Raw genomic sequence first — 20,880 nt, forward strand, 5'->3', positions numbered from 1 at the left:
TGCATGTATATTAACAAATTACTTTTTTAAATGGCTGTAACATTTTACACACTACACTACATTTTTTAGTAATCATTTGTAAAATATAAAATAAATATTTATTACAAATTAAATATGGCCTATTTTCCTTTTGTCTTTGATATACTTCTCTTTTTTAACTTGAATATATTTACAGTAGTAAAGTAGGCCTATGACACTGCCAGACTTTTATTACCATAGATAAGTTGAGATTGATCCCAGAAACTTGTTTTCACAGCATTACTTCCTCTAAACCATAAAAGCAAAGGATCTTCCTTCCAGCACATTGTTCGATGCTTTAACCCTTTATTGAATATCATAGGTCAGTGGTTCTCAATCCTGGTCCTGGGGACCCACAGCTCTGCACAGTTTGTATGTCTCCCTCATTTAACACACCTGATTCAGATCATCATCTCGTTAGGAAAGAGCTCTGAACTGAACTGGGTGTGTCAGATAAAGGAGACATATAAAATGTGCAGAGCTGTGGGTCCCCAGGACCAGGATTGAGAACCACTGGCATAGGTGATCAGTGACACATTCATATACCATCTCCCCAGAGCAATCCTATTTATACATGTGAAATGGAATGCCCCTCTGAGAATGCAGGACACACACACACACACACACACACACTTCCATGTGATCAGACACACAGCTCTATTTTTAACAGACCTGGACACAGGGCCCCCCTCTCCCACATGCAAGGGCACTGGAGTTTTGAAGGTATGCCATGCCAGTGTCGGATCAACACTGAAGTGTTTCGAAAGCACAACTAACAACTAAAGGTAAGAAAACATACAAGGGATGAGATGTTGAAAAGATGTTTAATGGAAACTGACTAGATGCAGAGTTTGCGGATCTTTCTATTGATCTATGTGTGTGTAGTGCTACTGTACTAAAATGAACCACTTAAGCATGCACACGATGGAAAATAACCTCAGGGCTTTAGCTATTAATATGCTAATAAAGAACTAAACACCCAGTTTGTAGTAAGATGATGGCTGTATCATAATAATAATGATAATTTTTCTAGGCTTTTGCACAACAGTTATGATGCTCCTGAGAAATTATATTTTCCATTTAAAAAAAAAAGGAAAATAAGCACAACTGAATGCATTTGCTGTATGTTGTATGCTTTTGTAAAAAAAAAACGTCCCACAAGCTAGATAAGACTGTAAGATTTCTTATTAAAGGTTGTAAATCATGATCTTCATTCTCGGCATTAAGAGACACATCAAGGTCATTTCTGAGCAAATGGAGCATGCAAAATATTTGTAAAAGAGAAGCAACCCAAACAGACCATCATGCTGGGATGTTTTATGGGACTCTTGTGGGGCTATTTCCTGTCACTGACATGTTTTAATCCACAAATCACCTTGCAGTGAGTTGTTGTGAAAGCTCTGGGTACAGTCTGCTCTGGAGTCAGCTTACAGTCAGGCCAAGATCATACTCACTGGGACATTAGAGACAGTTTGAGCGTATTACAGCGTATTTCTTTTGAATTTAGGTTGCTTAGTGTTTGGGAGTTTGGGGTCTCATCTCTCGAATTTAAATGGTTGAAACTTGTTTCTAAGCAATGTTGCCTAACAGCAACATGTTTTGGTATAATGGCTTTAAATTGGAGAATATTTTTTAAGACGCACACATTATTTCAAAGTTCTAAAAAGTTTCAAAGATTTTTTTATTTTTATTATAGTTTTATTCAGCTGTTCGATATAGACTGCATCTTTCAATTCTTAAATTTTTTTCGTATCTAAAACTAAATCCCTGCATATTATTCGTCTTAACTTTTAACCAACAACCTAAATATTGGTTTTCAAAGGCATTAAATATGTATACCACATCCTCAACAACCTAAATATTGGTTTTCAAAGGCATTAAATATGTATACCATATCCTCACGTGTTTTCTCTATGCCAGAAAAAAAATAGACCATTAGAAGAAAAGAAGAAAAAACTGTTTTTCATCTGTTGTAAATGTTTGATGCCTACAAGTTTAATCCTAGCAATGTAAACGCTAGCCTTCACAGACAAGGTTTAAGCTAGTCCCAGACTAAAATGCATGTTTGAGCCGTTTTAACTGAAAGTTAAAACTTTAACTGTTTTGTCTCAAGATGCACACCATAATTGTTTTTTCTAAGGCATGTTTATAAATGTTACTTAAATGTCCCAATTGAACTAAGGTCTAATCCTGGCTTAATCTAAACCCTGTCTGTGAAACTGGTTGTTTGGTCAAAAGTTAGCATGAATGACTATTTATACATATTTTTTTAAACTGTATGACTGAATTGAAAGATGCAGTCTATACTGATCAGCTGAATAAAATATGCTACCATACAGATCAAAAGTTTGGGGTCAGTACGATTTTTTTTTTTTTTTTTGAAAGAAATTCATATTTTCAAAAGTAAGGATGCATTAAATTGATCAAAAGTGACTGCAAAGATATGCTACAAAAGAGTTCAATCACACAGGTATCCTGTTCTTATGAGCTTTCAATTAATAAAAGAATGATGAAAAACAGTTTCATGAGGGAGCACAACTGTTTCCAACTGGTTACTGGAGTAATGGCTGTTGAAAATTCAGCTTTGCCATCACAGGAATACATTACATTTTAAAATATATAACTACATTTTTTTTTTTTTTTATCAAAGAAATGCAGCCTTGGTGAGCATAAGAGACTGCTTTCAAAAACATAAAAAATCTTACTCATCCCACACTTTTGAATGGCGGTGCAAATGTTTTAGTTAAAAAAAATGTTTTGTTTGTTTCAGATGTCATAACAAGCCTTTGGAGCTCAACTGCAATGGATGACTTAGACCACAGTGTGCTGATAGCAGAGCAGGATTGGGACTGTTTCTGTACAGAGAGTGAGGAATGTTCTGTTCAGCAGGCCAAGCTTGCAGCCTTAGATGAGTCTGGCTTCAGTGACATGGACGATGATAAAACCTCTGTCTACGTGTCATCTCTTCCCACTAAGACCAGCCCTCACCAACACTGTGAAAATGATAGTGTAGACGGACAAAAATGGCATCAAATAGGAGAATGTAAAATAGAACATACATCTGAGAATGCAGAGTTTACTGAATATAGTCCTAAAACAGAGCCACAGAACGCCAGGTCTGATGAGCAGATGTCCGATGCTAGAGAAAATGAACCAGGGGCTACATGTGAACGTCAAAACAAAGCTAATGAAGACAGCAACCTGACTGAGTTAAACTTAGAGAAATTAAGAGGAAATTACGAGGATCAAGAGAATGGTGAGAATAAATCAAGCCAAGCCACCACCGAGCCAGTCTCTGAAACGTCTTCAGCAGACATGAAGCATGAAAAGAGTACGGATGGTATAGAAATGTTAACTGAGGAGACGGACACTTCACCAGTGGCCAAAAAAGAGAAGGAGCGTTGGTTTGTCACTGTAAATGACAGCCCAGTCCATCTGAGAGTAAAGGGTCCCACTTCAGTCCAAAAAAAAAGAAGAAAAAAAAAAACTTCTAAAACCCTGAGCCAGAATAGCAGAGTGATGGAAAAGTGCTCTTCCTTAAATAACAATACAGAGCCAGATAAAGAAATTATTGACAGACAAACAATGCAGGACAAATTTGAACAAGAAAGTGTTTTTCCTGACTCACCAAATGTACTTCATATCCAAGGTGCTATATGTATTTCGCCCATTAGATCATGTGAGAGTGAATGGGAAAAAACAAGCTGTGCCATTAGTTTAAAAAAGGAAAGCATGACAGAAATTCCAGAAGCAAAATTAGAAAGAAATCCTGCTGACTCTCTAAATTCACTTTTAACTCCCAAACAGATGCCACAGAAAATATTTAAAGATCTCAGTGGCCCTTTGCCACAATACGTGGATCATGAAAGCACAGCATTTGATAAATATGACAAATCCACAGTAGATTTGAACTGTGAATGTAGACATTCAACTGATAATTTAAGCCACTTTAATAATGACACAAGGGTGGAAAGTCCCAGATTTATTATGGGTACCTCTGAACCCACTGCTCCATCAGAAACTGAAGGAGAAAGAACAGAACAACAAGAGCCCTTGGGACAATCATTTAATAGAGAAGAATCATCCCAAGAGATACAATCCTCTAGTAACAGTGCCAAGACTTCAGGTCCGACTCGACCTATATTTGCCATTTCCTCCTTTTGGAATGAAATGGAAAAACTAACAATAAATGATATTTTGCAACTTAGAATAGACAATAACAGGTCTCTAGAGGAAATAACCCATGTGGACACTGTCGACACTCTTGATAGGGGTGAGGTGGAATCTAAAGATGATAGTTTAGAAGATGGCCTGGTAGACGACGCAGCAGATTCGGACTACTTCACACATTTGGATGACTCTAAACCAGACAGATCGAGCTGTGAATTTTCAACTTACTCTGATTTCGATGAAGAGTTTCTACAACTTCTTCATGCAAGTGCAAACCCTAGTCCAGAACCCCTTGAAGGCAAAGACCAAACCCAAAGTTTTCTTGAACCTACGTGTCCCATGGATTTAGAAGAAACTTGGCGAAGTGAATCAAACGAGATCGCAAGGCTGTGTACTGAGAGTGATTCCCCACTGCATTCAGAGACGGAAGCAGAGATGCAGGACATATTTCTAACAACAAAAGAAGACAACAACATGAGTACATTTCTACTGGACCACTATAGCATGAGAAGACCAACACCTTCTCCAGTTTTATCCATTTCTGATGTTCTTGACGATCAGTGTCTGCCGTCTTTCTTCGAAATGTTGAAGAGTGACACAGAATCAGAACAATACAAGGCTTGGATCCCAGATAGTAACACTTCGCTTTGTTTTTCACAGACCATATCTGTGGCTGAGACTTATGATGACTTCTTCTCAGATTTTGAGGTTGGGAATCTTCTGTTTCCTTCAGTGCAAGGTTCAACAAAAAGTGAGAAAACGTTGGTTCCTATCTATTCCTCTTCTCGTTCAGTGGTAAAAGACCTAGAATTTCCAGAGGTAGAAAAAGAGATCCAGTTGGATAGTGAAGTTGAGATTCCCGCAATCCGGTTTATGAGGTGTGCAAGCCCCTCTGAAACATCAAACATGTGCTTTATCACTAGCCAGAGAAGTACCTGGAGAAACCTTTCTCTGAGACACACTAAACTTTTAATGGGAAGGACATGGTGTAGGATGGCCACTTCTTGGGGTTTTCCCAAAACAGCTGACACAGTCTATGGTTATGGAACGAGAACAACATCAAGTTCCTCTATGGCTCAGCCAAAGCTTCCAGTGGTTCTCCTAGAAAACCAGGCCCTTGGAAAATTCACAGAACATCAGATACATGTTGGGGCAACAGTCGCAGACGCAGGTACATTTTTAGAGATCAAATTGATGCAATAGATATGAACATGTCAAGTCTAACATTGCAAAATTCTGCTTACAGATAGAGATCGCTTTCCTTTTTCATTAAAGCAAGCAGACATGTGCCTTGTTTGCATTGCTTTTGCATCTTGGGTACTAAAGTCAAGCGACCCACAATCTACAGACATGTGGAAAGCAGGTAAGACTGTCATGTGGATTGTGTATTTCTGAAATGAGACACAATGATCAGTCTGTTACATATTAAATTAGGCAATTTATTCAGATAATATGAGCACACAAAATTAACATGATCCTTTTTCCCTCTATTATTTCTCAGCTCTTCTGGCAAATGTGAGCGCGATATCTGCCATCCAGTACTTGCGGCGATACATAAAAGAAGGATGAACCATAAAAATCTAGTATTAGAGCTTTCTGAGGATTTCTCACAAGGGGCCAGTGTACAGGAAAGGGTTAATTTTGCACAAATTCACACCAAACACTTTAGTAAATACACATATTAGGTTGTATTCCATTTCCTAACACTCTAATATTTGAATGTTTAATATATTCATGTTACAAAATAGGTGTTCAATCAATAAATAACTTATCAAAGGACAATTTTGTTAAAGAAACGCATACAAAGCAAAGGAGGAAACATTAGTTTTTCCCATACAAACACTTGTTCAGTTAGAAGACATATATTGCTTTAGATATTATGTTGATATGGACCAGAAGTGACAACTGGTAAGTTTTGCGTCAGTTATATTCAGGACTCAAGCTGTGCTATACATATTTATGTAACTCACAATTAAACTATTTTGCAGTGTACATATATATAAAAAAAACAAAAAACATTTTCAATGATAATCACTCTAGATGTATCTATTAAATGCAAAAACATCATGCGGCCAAGGATTAAAAAAAAGTTCATATCGTTTTTCAGTGAAGAAACAGATCTGAGCACATTTAATAAAGAATATAAATTCGCACATAAAATATAGTTGGGAGTCATGGAGGTATCAGAAAGTGCCAGAAGAACGACTGCTGCTGAGTGTCAAATATTTCTATCACACATAAGCAGAGACTAATGTTAATGTGATAAGAGCAAGTGTATATGAAACAGCCTCTAAAATACGCTTACAAAAAATATAAATGAATTTAGCACTGAAAGAAAATGCATTGATAAAAAATAAAACAAAAGATCTGAGTTGACTATATGTGTTCATATGACATGATAAGGGATGTACTGAAGTGTATGAAAAGTAAAAATTTGCCAAACCGTTTGTAATAATCATGCATTTGTCATCGAAATGACAGTTTTGAAGTTTTAACTATAAGGTAATTGCAACTAGACAACACTATGCATGTAAAGACAAATATACATCAAGACATGGGTACTAAAAATGAGAATATATTTCTCATTAATAACATCCATATACTTTGTAAAATGCTAGTACAAATGTTTAGTGTTAATTCGAAGAAAATAATGGCTTTTTGGCAGTTTTAGAAAAAGTAACCCATCAGAACGGATAACACCCATGTCCGCTTGAACACATACAAAACAATGGCACTCCATTTCATGTTTTCTATTGTTATTTTAACAATTAATAGTAGTGCACAACAATACACTTGTATTGCATTAAACGGTCACAATATTACCTTTCTTTCTTTATTGTGTTTATAATAAATTTCATATTATTCTGAGAATGCTGTGCTCCTTCCCAACCAGCCTGACTATGAAAATGTAACTTACTAAACAGTAGCCCATTTGTTTAATTGGCCAATTGCACATGCTAGGGCTGAAGCTGATCGTGAGGATACCATTAAATATGCCAAATGCATTTTATTGCTAACTATAGACCCTTTATAAATTAACTTCCTGTCCCATGTAGGCATAACCCAGGAACTGACCTGCCCTATCACACTGTGTCCTTAAGCATGGTGGTAAACACTGCAAGCAAGTGTCTGTCAGCCTGATTGGTCTTCTGCAGCATCGTATGACCATGGCAGTGAAGCAACTGTTCTGTAGAGCCGGACAAGCTCTGTTTCCAGACGGGGCAAGATCAACACTACAGTCAACATGCTAATACTCAGGCTGCATTTGGTTTACATAATTAAATCAAATGGTAAAAAGCTAAATCACTGAAACAATAAGGTATTGTAGAGTTTACTACAGGTTGGTTTTATATTGATGAGTACTCTGAGGTATAGATGAGGAGGCTGTCAGAAAAAGGAAGGATAGAGTAAAGCATGCACTTTTTGCACACAGGTCATCTGAAGTTTTTGTATCCAAATCTATCATTGCAACTTTTAAATTCCACCAGTTAATATATTATTTTAAACATATAATATTTACAATCTTAAAATGAATGTTTCAATAAACTTTGAAACTAAATTGTGATAAACTCTGGATATTGGACAGCACTTAGTAAATCTACAGTACTGTGCTTTTAGCACAATAACGACATTACATGGGAATTGCATTTCTGACAGAAACAGTTTCTAAATAGTGTTCATGCAAGGAAAGCAAATTCACTGTGCTCCAAAAGGCTAGTTATTTCACACAGCACAAAGGAGTCGGTCAAATGTTTATAAGTGCCATAACAGGGATAAACCCATGTTGGGTTTTCTGAAACAAAAGGCCTGATACCCTGAACACAGAATCTCTTTGTAATCCACAGTGGAGGATTTGTTCATTTCAGGACTGCTTGTCTCCCTCTTTCTTCAGACGGCTGTCAAAGAGACCACAGTATAATTTATAGTCACTTAAAAATCAAAGTAAAAAGGTAATAAAAAAATCTTCTGTGTACTGTAGGCTGACATTAATGTCACAAACACAACTTATTTTAATTTTATGAGCACTAAAAGTAGAGAACAGTAGTGATGAAAACGCTCCTTGTCATATTGTAAATGACTCATCAGCGCATGTGTTTTTAAAGAAAAATAAATGCCATCAAAACAACTTGCCAAGAGCTTATTTACACATGCATTCTTGAACAGCCCATTAAAGGGTTAGTTCACCCAAAAATGAAAATTCTGGCATTAATTACTCACCCTCATGTCATTCCAAACCTGTAAGACATTCGTTCATATTCGGAACACAAATGAAGATCCATTTAATGAATTCAGAGCTTCCTCTATTGACAGCCTACGCAACTACCACTTTCAAGCCCCAGAAAGGTAGTAAAGACATCATTAAGTGTCTCAAGTGGTTTAACCTAAAATTTATGAAGCAACACAAGTGCATTGTTTGTGCAAAATAACTATTTACCACTTTATTTACAAAATATTAATCTCCCAATGTGCGTTCACGCACTAACATTTGCTTTCGAGTTAACACAACACAACACAACATGCAACACGTGGTGCTCTCATCAATGCGTTTTGGAGCTTAAAATTTTGTAAATAAAGTAGTGAATTATGTTTTTTTGCACAACCAAGCACACGCGTCGCTTTATAAAATTGAGGTTAAACCACTGGAGTCACATGGATTACTTTTATGATGTCTTTGAGCAATTAATGAGAGAATTTTCATTTTTTGTGTGAGCTAATACTTTAAGGTCTCTGTGGTTCACCTGTAGTAGTCTTCTTGGCTGGGGAGAGGAGCACTATGTAAATGTGCATGTCCATGTAGCCACTGCTGCTCCAGTGCCAGCCTCTGCAGCTCTGCGGACTGTGCCTGCATCGCTTGCAACTGATGCGCAGCAGACATCGGAGCCAAGGGTCCTGGTAACTCCCTGAACGGTGCTCCTTTGAAAGAAAGACACAAAACATGGTATTATGAAGCAACAATAAAACAACAATAGGTTGACAAACATTATTACATTACATGTGCATTTTAGCCATTTTTCTTTGTTCATTTAACCATTTTGGCTCTTTGAGTAATGAAAACAAGGCATTGTTATTGGATTTTAATTAGGGCTAAATTATTTGAGGAATAAAAGAAATCCACCGATGCATATGTTTTTGTTGCCTTGACTGACTATTATAATCAAGTATGCATTGTCACAATGTTGAAAACGTCATTGATTTTAATAGCAAGTCATAGCAACCAAATGTAAGCTCTATGTGACACAATAATACTGAAAACAATACTCGAGTTGTTCCTTCAAGTCAAGACTAGACAGTTTATCATAAGAAAAAGACAGGCCCAGACGGAATCTGTGGACTCTTTTATTTGCTCTAGTGTACATATTATACTACCGGTATACATATAAATTGTATATATTATACAGTACCATACAGTACCTTCTGAAAATATTAACTAGATTAATCACACTTTTTCTGTGATTAATCATGAATCGTTTTTTTAATCTATTTTATAATGTAATGATTTCACAGTTATCTCCAAATTAATGTAGAAACAGCATAAAGACAGCATATTTTAAATATTTGTTTAATGGCATCTTTTTATGAATGAAGGCCAGTATCACCGATACTAAAACTGCTACTGATGTCTCAATGAAATTGATCCCCCCCCCCCAACAGGTCTAACAGGTAGGAAACATACAGAAACTGAATAAAGTTATCAAACAGTCTGCACTGCAAAAATTATAAATTAAATATAGATTAATCCTTATTAAAGCTACAAAAGTTATTTAGTCAAGAGCAGTGAGTAATTTTCTCTGTTACCTTTGTTCTTTGATTAACATTAATGACAGACAGGATTAGCAGCTCCTTTCACTTTAAGATTTGCCGCACTGCACATGACGTGGATCTCACATGTGTTTCATTTTCTCACAACTCTTTACGTTCATTTAAGTCTATTTAACTCATTTAAGACTGCTCTTATGAGGGTACTCGACAGAACGGACATTTTGGCATAATTGTGTGTGTTTTTTTTCCAAGCGCGAAAGAGGTGCATGCGTCTTTCTGTGCACACGAGTTGTGTGTTTGACATTATAGACAGGACATTCACAGAGCACGTTCTCGTTCATCTTGTGGCGCTTGAATGGTTTCATTTGTGTGAATAAGAGTGTGATCATATAATGTAACGCTAGCTAAAGGATGACAGAATAATTGCGTTACATATTTTTAACACTGGAAAAAATGTATCGCATACATAAACAAGTTAACATTGACAGCACTAATATATAAAGGTGTTTTTTTCAGCAAGGATGCATTAAAGTGACAGTACAGATATGTATAATGTTTCTATAAGATTTCTATTTCAAATAAATGCTGTTCTTATGACCTTATGTTTATCAAAGAATAATGTTTTACTGTTTCCACATAAATATTCAGCAGAACTGTTTTCAACATTGATAATAATAATAATAATAATAATAATAATAATAAGTGGTAATAAGTAATGATGCTGAAAATGTAGCTTTGCCATCACATTTTAAAATATATTAAAATAGATAATGTATTTTAAATTGCAAAAATATTTCACAATACTACTGTTTTTGTGATCAAATAAATGCAGTCTCGGTGAATAAAGAGACTACATAAAAAAATCTAACAAACTAAAATATATAAAAAATAATTGAATCTTAAATACTAATTCCACAGAATGGATTTAAACAGTTAAATGTGTTTAAAAAAAGCTGAGAGTACTACACTCACTTGGCTGCTGAAAGTTTAAGAAGCATGCAAGCAATTAAGATGTACAAATCAAAAGGGTTTGATGTTCCGATTCAGCTCAGTGGTGGGCCTGGGATCACGTGTGGGCCTGGCTATATGGGTTATATGAGTTAGAAATGTTAATGTTAGCTTTCTTTTATATGAAACGGGAGTCTATTTGGTGACTCACCAAACAGAGGGTGGCGGAGCATTTCGTGCTCATGGGGTAACTCACTGAGTAGAGGGTTGGAGATGGCACCAGGTGGGTAAGGGAATCGTGCCAGAGGGGGTCCAGCAGCCAATGGGTCCAGAGGATGAGGCCCTTGTCCTGAAAAACAAAGATGTCAACATTTCCATATACTTTCTCAAAAGAATGTAATCTAGATCAGTATTTCTCAACTCCAGTCCTGGGGACCCACCAACCAGAATATTTTAGATGTCTCACTAATTTAAACATCTGATTCAGCTCACTAGCTTCTTAGTCTGTTGAACAGGGAGACATCTAATACATTCTGGGAGGAGGGACCCGAGGACTGGAGTTGAGAAATACTGATCTAGATAACTGCGTTTCATTCATTGAAATTCTCACCTTGGTTGAGAGGGTCCTGTTGGTGCAGATGAAGATGGGAGTGTATGTGTGAGTGTTGGTGGTGGTGTGGAGTAACATTAAGCATCTGTAGCCGTGCAACAGGGTCACCAGCTGTAACGGAGGCCATCCTTTCAGCATGGAGCCGTTCAGCAGTCAAGCGCTCGGCGTAGCTGATTTCCGGCCGAGGAGGAGCCGCTAGGTTGCGCTCCATGGCTGGGTGGAACTGGGCAAAGGGATGAGGCCCGGCCACATGAGGAAGAGGCAGGGCACCGTGGCGCGCAAAATGCTCCATAGGATTTGCCGATGGATGAAGTGGGTTCTCCAGCTCCGGCGGCTTCACCTCAAATCCAGGCTTCATTCTTTCTCTGATCTCTCTCTCTCGAAGCTCACGAAGCTCTCTCTCTCGAAGGGCTGGGTCTGCTGCGTAGAGCCCCGGCATGTGATAAGCTAACAGGTGCTCACCTGGCCCAAGATGCATGAAGAAAGGATGGTTGCGGTTGGTGGGCGACATGACGTGGGGGCGTGCGTACTCGCTGAGCGTGCGGAGGGCTGGAGTGTCAGGGCCAAGATATGGAGGAACAGCAGCCACGGTGGTGGGTGGAGGGGGTTCGAATGACGGACGGCCGGGTTGCACGTGGGCAGCAAGCAAGTGCTCACTTATGCGGCCATCATGGGATGAGCTTGAAGCCCGCTATGTAAATAAAAGGTTTATTATATTAACTTCTTTAAAGCAAGATCTTCAAAATTCTATAGATTTTTTTTCAAAAGCAAAAAGAAGTTTTTTATAAGAAAATATATAATTAAAAATGATCTTTATATTATTTAAATTATATAAGAAAATTAAGAACAAGACTGTTTTTTTTATTTTCAATTAATATTACATTCACACATTTATTTATTTATAAATTCTAAATAAATTGACAACCTAATAAAAAGCAGAAACAGAACAAGAAATACTATCATGATGCATAAATACTTGACAATTGCCATGATAATTTTTTTGCAGTAAGCAGAATTACCATCATGACAATGTCACAAAGTAAAAGAAATTTAATTTGCTAAAAACTAGGTTTAATTTTACACTCACTAAACCTAATAGTTAGGTTTAACTATTGTTTTTTTGTCTCAAAATTCAAAAGTAAATGCTACATATACTTACAGAGGTTTTATCAGAGTCTCTCTCCCTTTCTCGCTCCCGCTCTCTTTCCCTCTCCCTTTCCCTCTCCCTCTCTCTTTCTCTTTCTCTCTCCCGTCCCTGTCGAGCGCTCAGCTCTGCTTCTCTTCTGGATCTTTCGGCAGCTTCCTCTCGCTTTTTAGCCAGTTTTGAGGAGGCCAAGGGAGTGAAGTACATGTCTGTGCGAGAGCAGGAGTTGTAGCCTCGGTTGAGGTGTTTGATAAATCTGCAATTGACAAACAAAATAGAATAAAATTGCAAAGTAAAGTCTTAGTGGATACCATTTTGAAATACAAAGTAATGATTTTTACTTTGAACTTTTTTTTTTTTTTTACCATTTTATTGAACTTTTTTATTTTGAATTTAAAATAATTTTTTTTTAGACTACTACATTAGAAAAACATTTTATTCATATTTTTCCATTTTATAATATTTTAACAAAAATTCTAATGTTGACAAATGTGATCTCCATACCTTGCTGACTGACTTGCATGGCTGGGTATGTCAACAACTGTCGGTACAGGAGAGGGACTTCTGCGAGGGGGAGGCGGGCTATCACACTCCTCCTCCTCATCAATTGGCTCCTCTTTGATATGAGCTTGTCCAACAGGAATGCTTGCTGAGGAAGACGTGGAGGGCTGATGGGCAGGGCCAGGGATGGGAGAAGTGTAAAGAGGGAATGAAGCAGTGGACTCAGGAGCAGGACGATTTTGGGGGAGCGATGGATTAGAACTAGCCGGAGGGGCACCACTGTTGTGACCTTTGACCTGCTGGCTCTGCGACTGAGTCAGAACGGAAGGCTGAGCAGGGTGATTTTGTGGAATTATATGAAGTGGAGGAGGCTGGGAACAAGGCAAGTGCTGTGAGGGCAAGGAAGCAAGAGGTTTTAGAGCAGGAGGGGGAGGCAAATTGGGGTGGATCTGCAGGAAATGGGGTGGAGGTGCAGAAAGGTGAGGGGGCTGCTTGTGAGAAGGTGGAATTGGAGTGGTCGGAGGGGGCTTGATTTGGGTTGCTGCTGTAGGAGGAAGAGGACTTTCTTTTTGAAGGTGCAGCAGTCTGGAAACAAACCCTGGTGGCTGATTAGCCCCAGATGAAGGATTCTGCAGCTGACCTGGATTGTGCTGATAATGGGGCGGCACAGGGAATGACTGCCCCTGCCCTGGACACTGCACCTGCTGAGACGAGGAGTTTGAATAAGAGTTCAGTGCTTCGGGTCCCCTGGGACCACTTCTGAACGTGGTTGGAGATGGAACCTCCTGAGAAACCTCTATGGATGTTGCCTTCAAGGTGGCGGTAGAAGCTCCAGGTGAAGGTGCGGATGAGGATGCAAGCAGAGAGGGCTGAGGAGATGATGGCATTTCAGATGGGACATGTGTTGTAGGGGTCGCAGCAGGCTGCTGGGGCTGGGTTTGTGGGTTTGCACCAGGTGCAGGGGGTGGCGCTGGGGAGTCAGAGTCACTTTCGTTGGCTTGCAGGGGACTGGCCAGGCTGGGGGAGGAACTGCGGTTGTCCTGATCAATGTCTTTAGTGTCGCTGCTGCCATCGTCATTGGCACTGCGGCTATCGGAGCTCTCGCCTTCACCCTCACCTTCTGATGGAGAATCGTGACCATCCTGGGTCAGAGAAACACTGCTTATAATCACTGCAATTATTTATATATACATATATTAATTATTTATATATATATAAATTAGGGGTGTTAAGGGTTCTCGATAATAAAATCAAACTCATCTCCACCCACAGCTCGGCACGCACTTGCACCAAGGTTAATCTCAAATCTGATGACGCATCTATAATATCGTTTGGTGAATAAAACAACATGTAAAACAGACACAGAGTTCCACTAATGTATACTTAAACATTTAAGCGAAAGAGAACTGCGCACACATGCTGTGTGAGAAGTTTTGTGTGTGTACACATCCAAACCGATCTGTGAGGACTGAAGAAAAAGTTGAACCGTTTCACCCCTAATATATATATATATTATTAGTGTCTTTTCTGAAAAGGCCAATTCACACTGCACCAACAGACGCCGACCAGCGCAGACAAGCGCCGATTCAGCATGTTCAATAGGTGAAAACAGCTCCAACAGACGCCAACAGACACTGACAGGGGTAACACACTGATCCGACAAAACCTGACGAAGTGTCTGTTGCTATCTGTCGGCCTTAGGTGAGCATTAGATGATGGCAATCTAAATGTAAAAAATGTTGGAAATGAACAAGCACAGTTAATATCATTTATACATTTTAAAAAAGAGTTGCTGATAACCAAAATAGTAATGATAACAATATAGTACTGATAACTAAAAAAATCACAAGCTTCATCGCTTGATTTTTAGTTTTTAAAACTTAGGACTTAATACTCTGATTTTTTTTTAAGAAACCAACCATGAAGAATTAGAAAGAGAAACTGTTCCCCTTACCTGATTCTTGGGCCGTTTCATGTTTTTCCTTTCCGGTTCATCAACATCTGGAGCAGCTGACTCTCTCGGTCTTTTAACACCCTTAACTATAGACGCCTCTACTTTCATCTTCTAAAGTTTAATAATAAAGAGATTTGAAAATGAACAGGTTAAACAACACAAAAAGGATAAATACACATTTTTCAAACTCTAAACCAAGCAGGCTCCTTTTTACCACTACCTTGTTGGTCTTCCCAGCCACTCCATTCTTGATTTCAGAACTGGAAGCCCTGGTTGCCATAGCAGTGGAACTGGCTCTGGGAGACTGTCCATTAGATCGCACATCCTCGACGGTGGGAGACATGGCCCTGTCGGGACTTCCGGTTGGTCTGTTGCGCCCACTTCGAAGAGATGACATCTACATGTAGAGACATAAGACTAAATTAAGCAGACTACTCTTTACACATTTCCCTGAACACTAAAGCGCAAGTTAGACCTACATGTGGTGGAACCCGGCTCCGACGGGTCTTCATCCCATGTCTGACACCCTCTTCCTCTTCTTTGACAGGTTTGAAGAGGTAGGGCGGATCTGCTGGTTTGGGAACAGGTGGCAGGCACCGATGCTTGCTGAAGTGAGAGTGGCAACTAGAGCACAGCAAGACATTGTCTCTCCCTCCTTGATGCCAGTCTTTGGAGTCTGAAGGAAACATACTCATTTTATGTTGTGTGAGTTATTTCAAAAGAAAAGTCTCATACAAATAAAGAGTATTTACAGAAGTCACAAGAGCTGCAAACCATTTTACTTCGGTAATGTGTAAAGTATACTTCCGTTCAAAAGTTAAGGGTTGGTAAAATTGTATAATTTTTGAAAGAAGTCTCATATGTTCTACAAGGATGCATTTATTTGCTCAAAAATACAGAATAAAAGTATTATTGTGAAATATTATTACAATTTAAAATAATGGTTTTCTATTTCAATATACTTTAAAATGTCATTAATTCCTGTGATGGCAAAGCTGAAATTTCAGCATCATTACTCCAGTCTTCAATGTCACATGATCCTTCAAAAATCATTCTAATATACTGATTTGCTGCTCGAGAAACATTTATTACTAATATAAATACTGACAGTTAACAGTTGCGCTGCTCAATATTTTTCTGAAAACCGTTTTTTCTAAATTCTTTGATGAATAGAAAGCTGAATAAAACCAAATTTTTAACAAGAATAAAAATGTAGGACTAGACTTATATCCATTGGGAATTGATTGGATTGTGAAAAGTGGAACAAACATTTTCACAACAAGACCAGGAACATACATTATGCAGATAGAGTCCATTCTTATCTCATGTTAAGAAGAATTGCAAACCTAAGCAGTTTGAATCCAATGTAGGGTGACTAACCAAGTACAGCAGAAAGTCACTTTCAGAACAGCATGATGGTTGATAGATACATGCATATGGTCAACAAATAATGAAATGCAGAGTATATACAGCATTCTCAATATAGAGGCCTGAAGAAGGATGAAAAACTTACTAGTGGATAGACAGTGACTGCAGGCTTGTCCTTTGCTGCCCTGCTCGCTATCCTCACTGTCCAGATCATCTTCACTGGCTGAACTGAGCTCCACTACAGACAGACAGAAAATACAAAAATGAATAACAGTTCTTCTTGTGGAGTTACTTCCTTTTAATTATAACTGTATCAGTGTTGCTATCATGTTTGGAGAGCCTGCAAAAAATGAACAGACGTATGGCGCATAGTCCTGCACTTACTGGAGGAAGTGCGAGATGTTGCATTGGCTGCAGCTGTCGAGTTGCGAGTTTTCACTTTGCGGGACACCGGCTGTCTTCTCTGCTGTCGATGAGGTCGTGATGCCACAGCTTCAGGAGTTTTCTTCCAGTAATAGTAGAATGTGATCAGCTCACCCTGAGAGGACAAATGTGTTGTAAAAAAAAAACTTCAATTTGACAAACACACATTTATAGTCAGATTTGAAATGGCAGGTTTCCATACCGTTTTCTTACTAGGCAGTAGCTCCTTACGGATCTTAAAGAAGTTTTTGCCATACTGTCTAAGACCTTTGATAAACCGTTTCTGTAATTGAACATATTAACAGATTGATGATTCTTAAGTAATACATTTCGAAAAGTTCTAGTCTCACATTTCTACATTCCACTATAACCAGGTTTTATCAGTGAAAAATGAGATGGTACAAGTGAAAAACCCCAAATCCAAACCCAAACACTTTCTCACCACTTCATCTTCTGACCAGCTTTTCTCAATGAGTTTTGGAACTGGTTTCTTCACCAGACACTGCAGGGCTTTGGCTGCATCGTATTGGCTTTCGTGGAGCTGTGTGCAAAACAAATTAAAAAGTCAAATACCCCAGTTGCACAGCATATTAACTACAGTTGAGGTAAAAATTAAGATTTATTATTTGCAGTTTTTATTGTCACTGGCTTTAATCCAAATTACATCAAAGGTCAAAGCATGAAACGCACTGATGACTTGTGATGTCTGCACGAGCAGGGTGCTCGGAGGTATGGAAATACATATGTTCACAGGCAGATAGGACATCGTATTATTGCATTCGGACCGAATTTAATTTTTACAATCTTTATTTAAAGGCAGGGTAGTTGATTTGCTCCAGAAACATTTTTGTTATGCTGGTTGAAAGTCTCTTCACATCCTGACAGTAATCACTAAGTTAAGTGGTCTAAACGTATTTATATGTATATATATCGTCTGTGGAAGGCGTAGGACCATAAAATGTTCGTCCAATCATTGCATTCGGTCCGAATTCAATAATACGATGTCCTATCTGCCTGTCAACATATGTATTTTCATACCTCCATGCACTTGCTCACGCAGACAACACACGTCATCAGTGCGTTTCATGCTATGCAGAGTTAGACAGACGCCAGTCACCAAGCACCGCAACTTAAACAGCAGTAACATTTTACAGTTCCTCCTGAACCAAAACAACGAGCTTACGCTCTGTTCACGCTATAACTACCGTAATTTGTAAGAGATAGAAACCCATGTGGAACAGGTCAGTGCTCTTTAAGTTGTTCTTGTTCATTATTATTCTAGTGTTATGTGCTTTGAGACATGAGGTAGTTTGACATCGTCTCTCGTGACGCTTTTGTTTGCTCCCAGCTGTATGCGTTCATACGTTTTGGAGGAGGCATGGATTGAGACACTCTGAAGAGAGAGTGGGATCTCATACTTTCAAAGCTAGCTCGCTATTGCTTGCCTCTCCGAAAATTGCCTACCCAACCTTTAATAATACTTACATCGTATGTTTGCTAAAACACTACAACAAATTGAATTAAATCATTTAAGTTTCTTTTTTGACAAAACATAGTACAAACACATAAAAATTACAAGCACTGACCGTATTTAGAGCATTCAATGTGGTATCATCCCGTGAAGCTGCAAGACAACCATCCTCTGTTGAACCTCCATCACACATCCCTGCAAAAGCTGCCATGCTCCTGTTTATACAGAGAACACAAAACAAAAATGCAGAAGGATATGTTGAATCACACACCATCCACAGACACCTCAGTTCCCTTTTTTAGATATAACCTCAAGCGATTATGAAGAAAAAATTTAGATGGTGAATAATAACTGGCATCCAGAAAGCAGCCATTACCTGGCAGCCCGTAGGTACATGAGAAGGTCACAGTCATTGACCCCAGGTGCCCACACCAGCTCCTCATTTTCTGTGACAGACTCAGTTCCATGTGCAGGTGGCGGCTGTAATTCAGGTAGCTTGGCCTGCATACATTTGATCATGATAACATAACGGTCAAAAAGAAAAGGTTAACAGAGTTTATTTAAGGACTTTTAAAGGGGCACTCAGTAAATAGGTTTTGTTAACATTTAGCTGGCTATGATTTGTCCCAAAAGTACCAGTGGTTTTGGACTTTCAGCGCGGATACATTTGTTTACTAGCAACTTCCGGACTGTAGACATGCTGGTATAGCATTTCTTTATTTGTAAAACTTTTTTAATGATCGTGCACCTTTAAAACACTGCATGCCTTAGATCTGCAAACACTATTGGAATCTCTTTAAACTAATTTTACCTGATGACTTGGTCCCACTCGAATCTCTCCTTGCGTGCTGTTAAGCTGCCTAAAAGACAAAATTGTATTTATTAGTTGAAATATGGATGTGTAAGTAGGCTACATCAATTAATACATTAAAACTTCAAGGAAGCAAAAACTTACAGCCAATATTCCACATGTAAATAGTAAAAAAATATGCCTGTTATTAACAATAAATGAATACAAACACCATATTTATCAGAAACATACTGTTGGGAAAACTTCGGTGCCTGTCATGTGAGCTTCATGTCACTATTTTCCACCCTTTTAAATCGCCTCCTTTCAGTGTTAATCATAAAATGTGATTTGCCTATCAGCAGTCGCGATGATCAATCCAAATCCCGCCTACAGAGCATAACCAGCCAATCAGCGTCCGACTGCTCCGTTCCCTCCAAAGGTTATATAAACGGGGGCTTGGACGTCCAGTTCATATATTTACACATAAATCATTACATTGCTGCGTGCAGAGTCTATTACAGTGCAAATCAAAATCAGTGTGTTGAACTCAAAAGTGTGATATGCACAAATACTGTTCGTTCGCTGTCCGCGAAAGAAAATAGTATGCTAAAAATCACAATTTGCTGAACAAATATTTGCAGAAGAGACAAACAAAACTAATTTGTAAGAGCAGCACCGCGTTCAACATGCATTACACTTAGCAGTCAGCAACAATACCTACACAACATCTGCCCCATTTTATCTTGTCAGGCTCATAGCTGGCCTTTGCGTATGTGTGTGTGTGTGTGTGTGGCCGAGCGAGACGAGCTGTCAAGTTCAAAATCGTCTCGATTTGCACTAGAATGCAAAAGTATTCCGGGTTTCGCAAAAAGCGCTGGCGCGCGCAAAAGCATAAATCTGTAATAAGAAGAAGCAACAAACCTTCGCGGACTGAACAAGTCGTCCATGGCAGGGGCCGTTTCGCTAGTGTTTACAGTTTGTTTGCAGCGTCGGCGGCGGCTCAAAACTATGCTTTCCTCTATTTCATACTACTCAAAATGGAGGCTGCGCTGAGTATTTTTTCCTCAGCGCAGGCGATGACCTCAGTGTTCACGCACAGCCTACTGAGATCCCCTTCAACAAGCATAACTGAGCATGTGCCGCTGCAGCCAGCGCTAATGGGATCATCTCCGTGTCCGCTGTCTATGGAGATCAGCTTCAGGGAGATGTCTTTGGCCATCCTCCCGTGTCAATATTCACACACGAATATAGATGTCCCAATAAATTTAACCACCCTAGACTTGTCGGCATTCCTTTGCACATTTGATGAAAGGCACCATGCGTGAAGAGTGAAGAAGAATAACAATATCTTGTTATAGTCAGTGTGTGGGTTGTAAGATATAAATACAGTGCTTTAGATTTAAAGAACTGCCACAGTAGAGACGGTGGATTTATTTCGGCTCAGTGGAATTAGGCTAGACGCTTTAAATGCAGCCCTGTCTGCTTAGATGGCTTCATACATTTCTACAGTTACTGTTAACAAGAAGCCGGTGAATCTGATTGAAACAAATTTTCAGTAGTGCATTTCTATTCAATAAAAAATAAAATAAAACCATACACATAATACTAACATTATTATTAATCTTAAAAAGTAATGCTAGTATTGTTATTATTATAGTAACTATTATTAAAGTAGTGGAATACTATACCACAATCAAGAAATGGCTTCTTCATAATCAAAAAT

The 20,880-nt window shown here is 38.6% G+C and overlaps 2 protein-coding genes across 4 annotated transcripts; one reads left to right on the forward strand and one right to left on the reverse strand.

Annotated features, from left to right (window-relative positions):
• The first annotated feature begins 667 nt into the window (after positions 1-667).
• perm1b (PPARGC1 and ESRR induced regulator, muscle 1b) lies at positions 668-6,635 on the forward strand. Its single transcript, XM_084129166.1, has 4 exons — positions 668-803; positions 2,789-5,359; positions 5,435-5,551; positions 5,690-6,635. The coding sequence occupies exons 2-4, from the start codon at positions 2,821-2,823 to the stop codon at positions 5,755-5,757; spliced, it is 2,724 nt and encodes a 907-aa protein (XP_083985292.1). The 5' UTR covers positions 668-803; positions 2,789-2,820; the 3' UTR covers positions 5,758-6,635.
• On the reverse strand, positions 5,607-20,361 carry rereb (arginine-glutamic acid dipeptide (RE) repeats b). 3 transcript variants are annotated; one of them, XM_084129153.1, is made up of 17 exons: positions 20,079-20,361; positions 19,179-19,227; positions 18,744-18,868; positions 18,483-18,582; positions 17,339-17,437; positions 17,099-17,179; positions 16,858-17,011; positions 16,619-16,711; positions 15,585-15,781; positions 15,326-15,502; positions 15,106-15,216; positions 13,155-14,293; positions 12,666-12,906; positions 11,507-12,197; positions 11,153-11,245; positions 8,928-9,102; positions 5,607-8,084 (listed from the first exon to the last, which is right to left on the reverse strand). In XM_084129153.1, exons 1-17 carry the CDS (start codon positions 20,102-20,104, stop codon positions 8,051-8,053), a joined length of 3,585 nt encoding a protein of 1,194 aa, XP_083985279.1. In that variant the 5' UTR covers positions 20,105-20,361; the 3' UTR covers positions 5,607-8,050. The 3 variants fall into 3 exon arrangements, with proteins under 3 accessions (XP_083985279.1, XP_083985278.1, XP_083985280.1); XM_084129152.1 differs by having other exon boundaries at positions 11,108-11,245; XM_084129154.1 differs by lacking the exons at positions 5,607-8,084; positions 8,928-9,102 and adding an exon at positions 10,934-11,030.
• Positions 20,362-20,880: the final 519 nt, after the last annotated feature.

The sequence above is a fragment of the Abramis brama genome (assembly GCF_963993115.1).
Source record: "Abramis brama genome assembly, chromosome: 11".
NCBI classification, from domain to species: Eukaryota; Metazoa; Chordata; class Actinopteri; order Cypriniformes; family Leuciscidae; genus Abramis; species Abramis brama.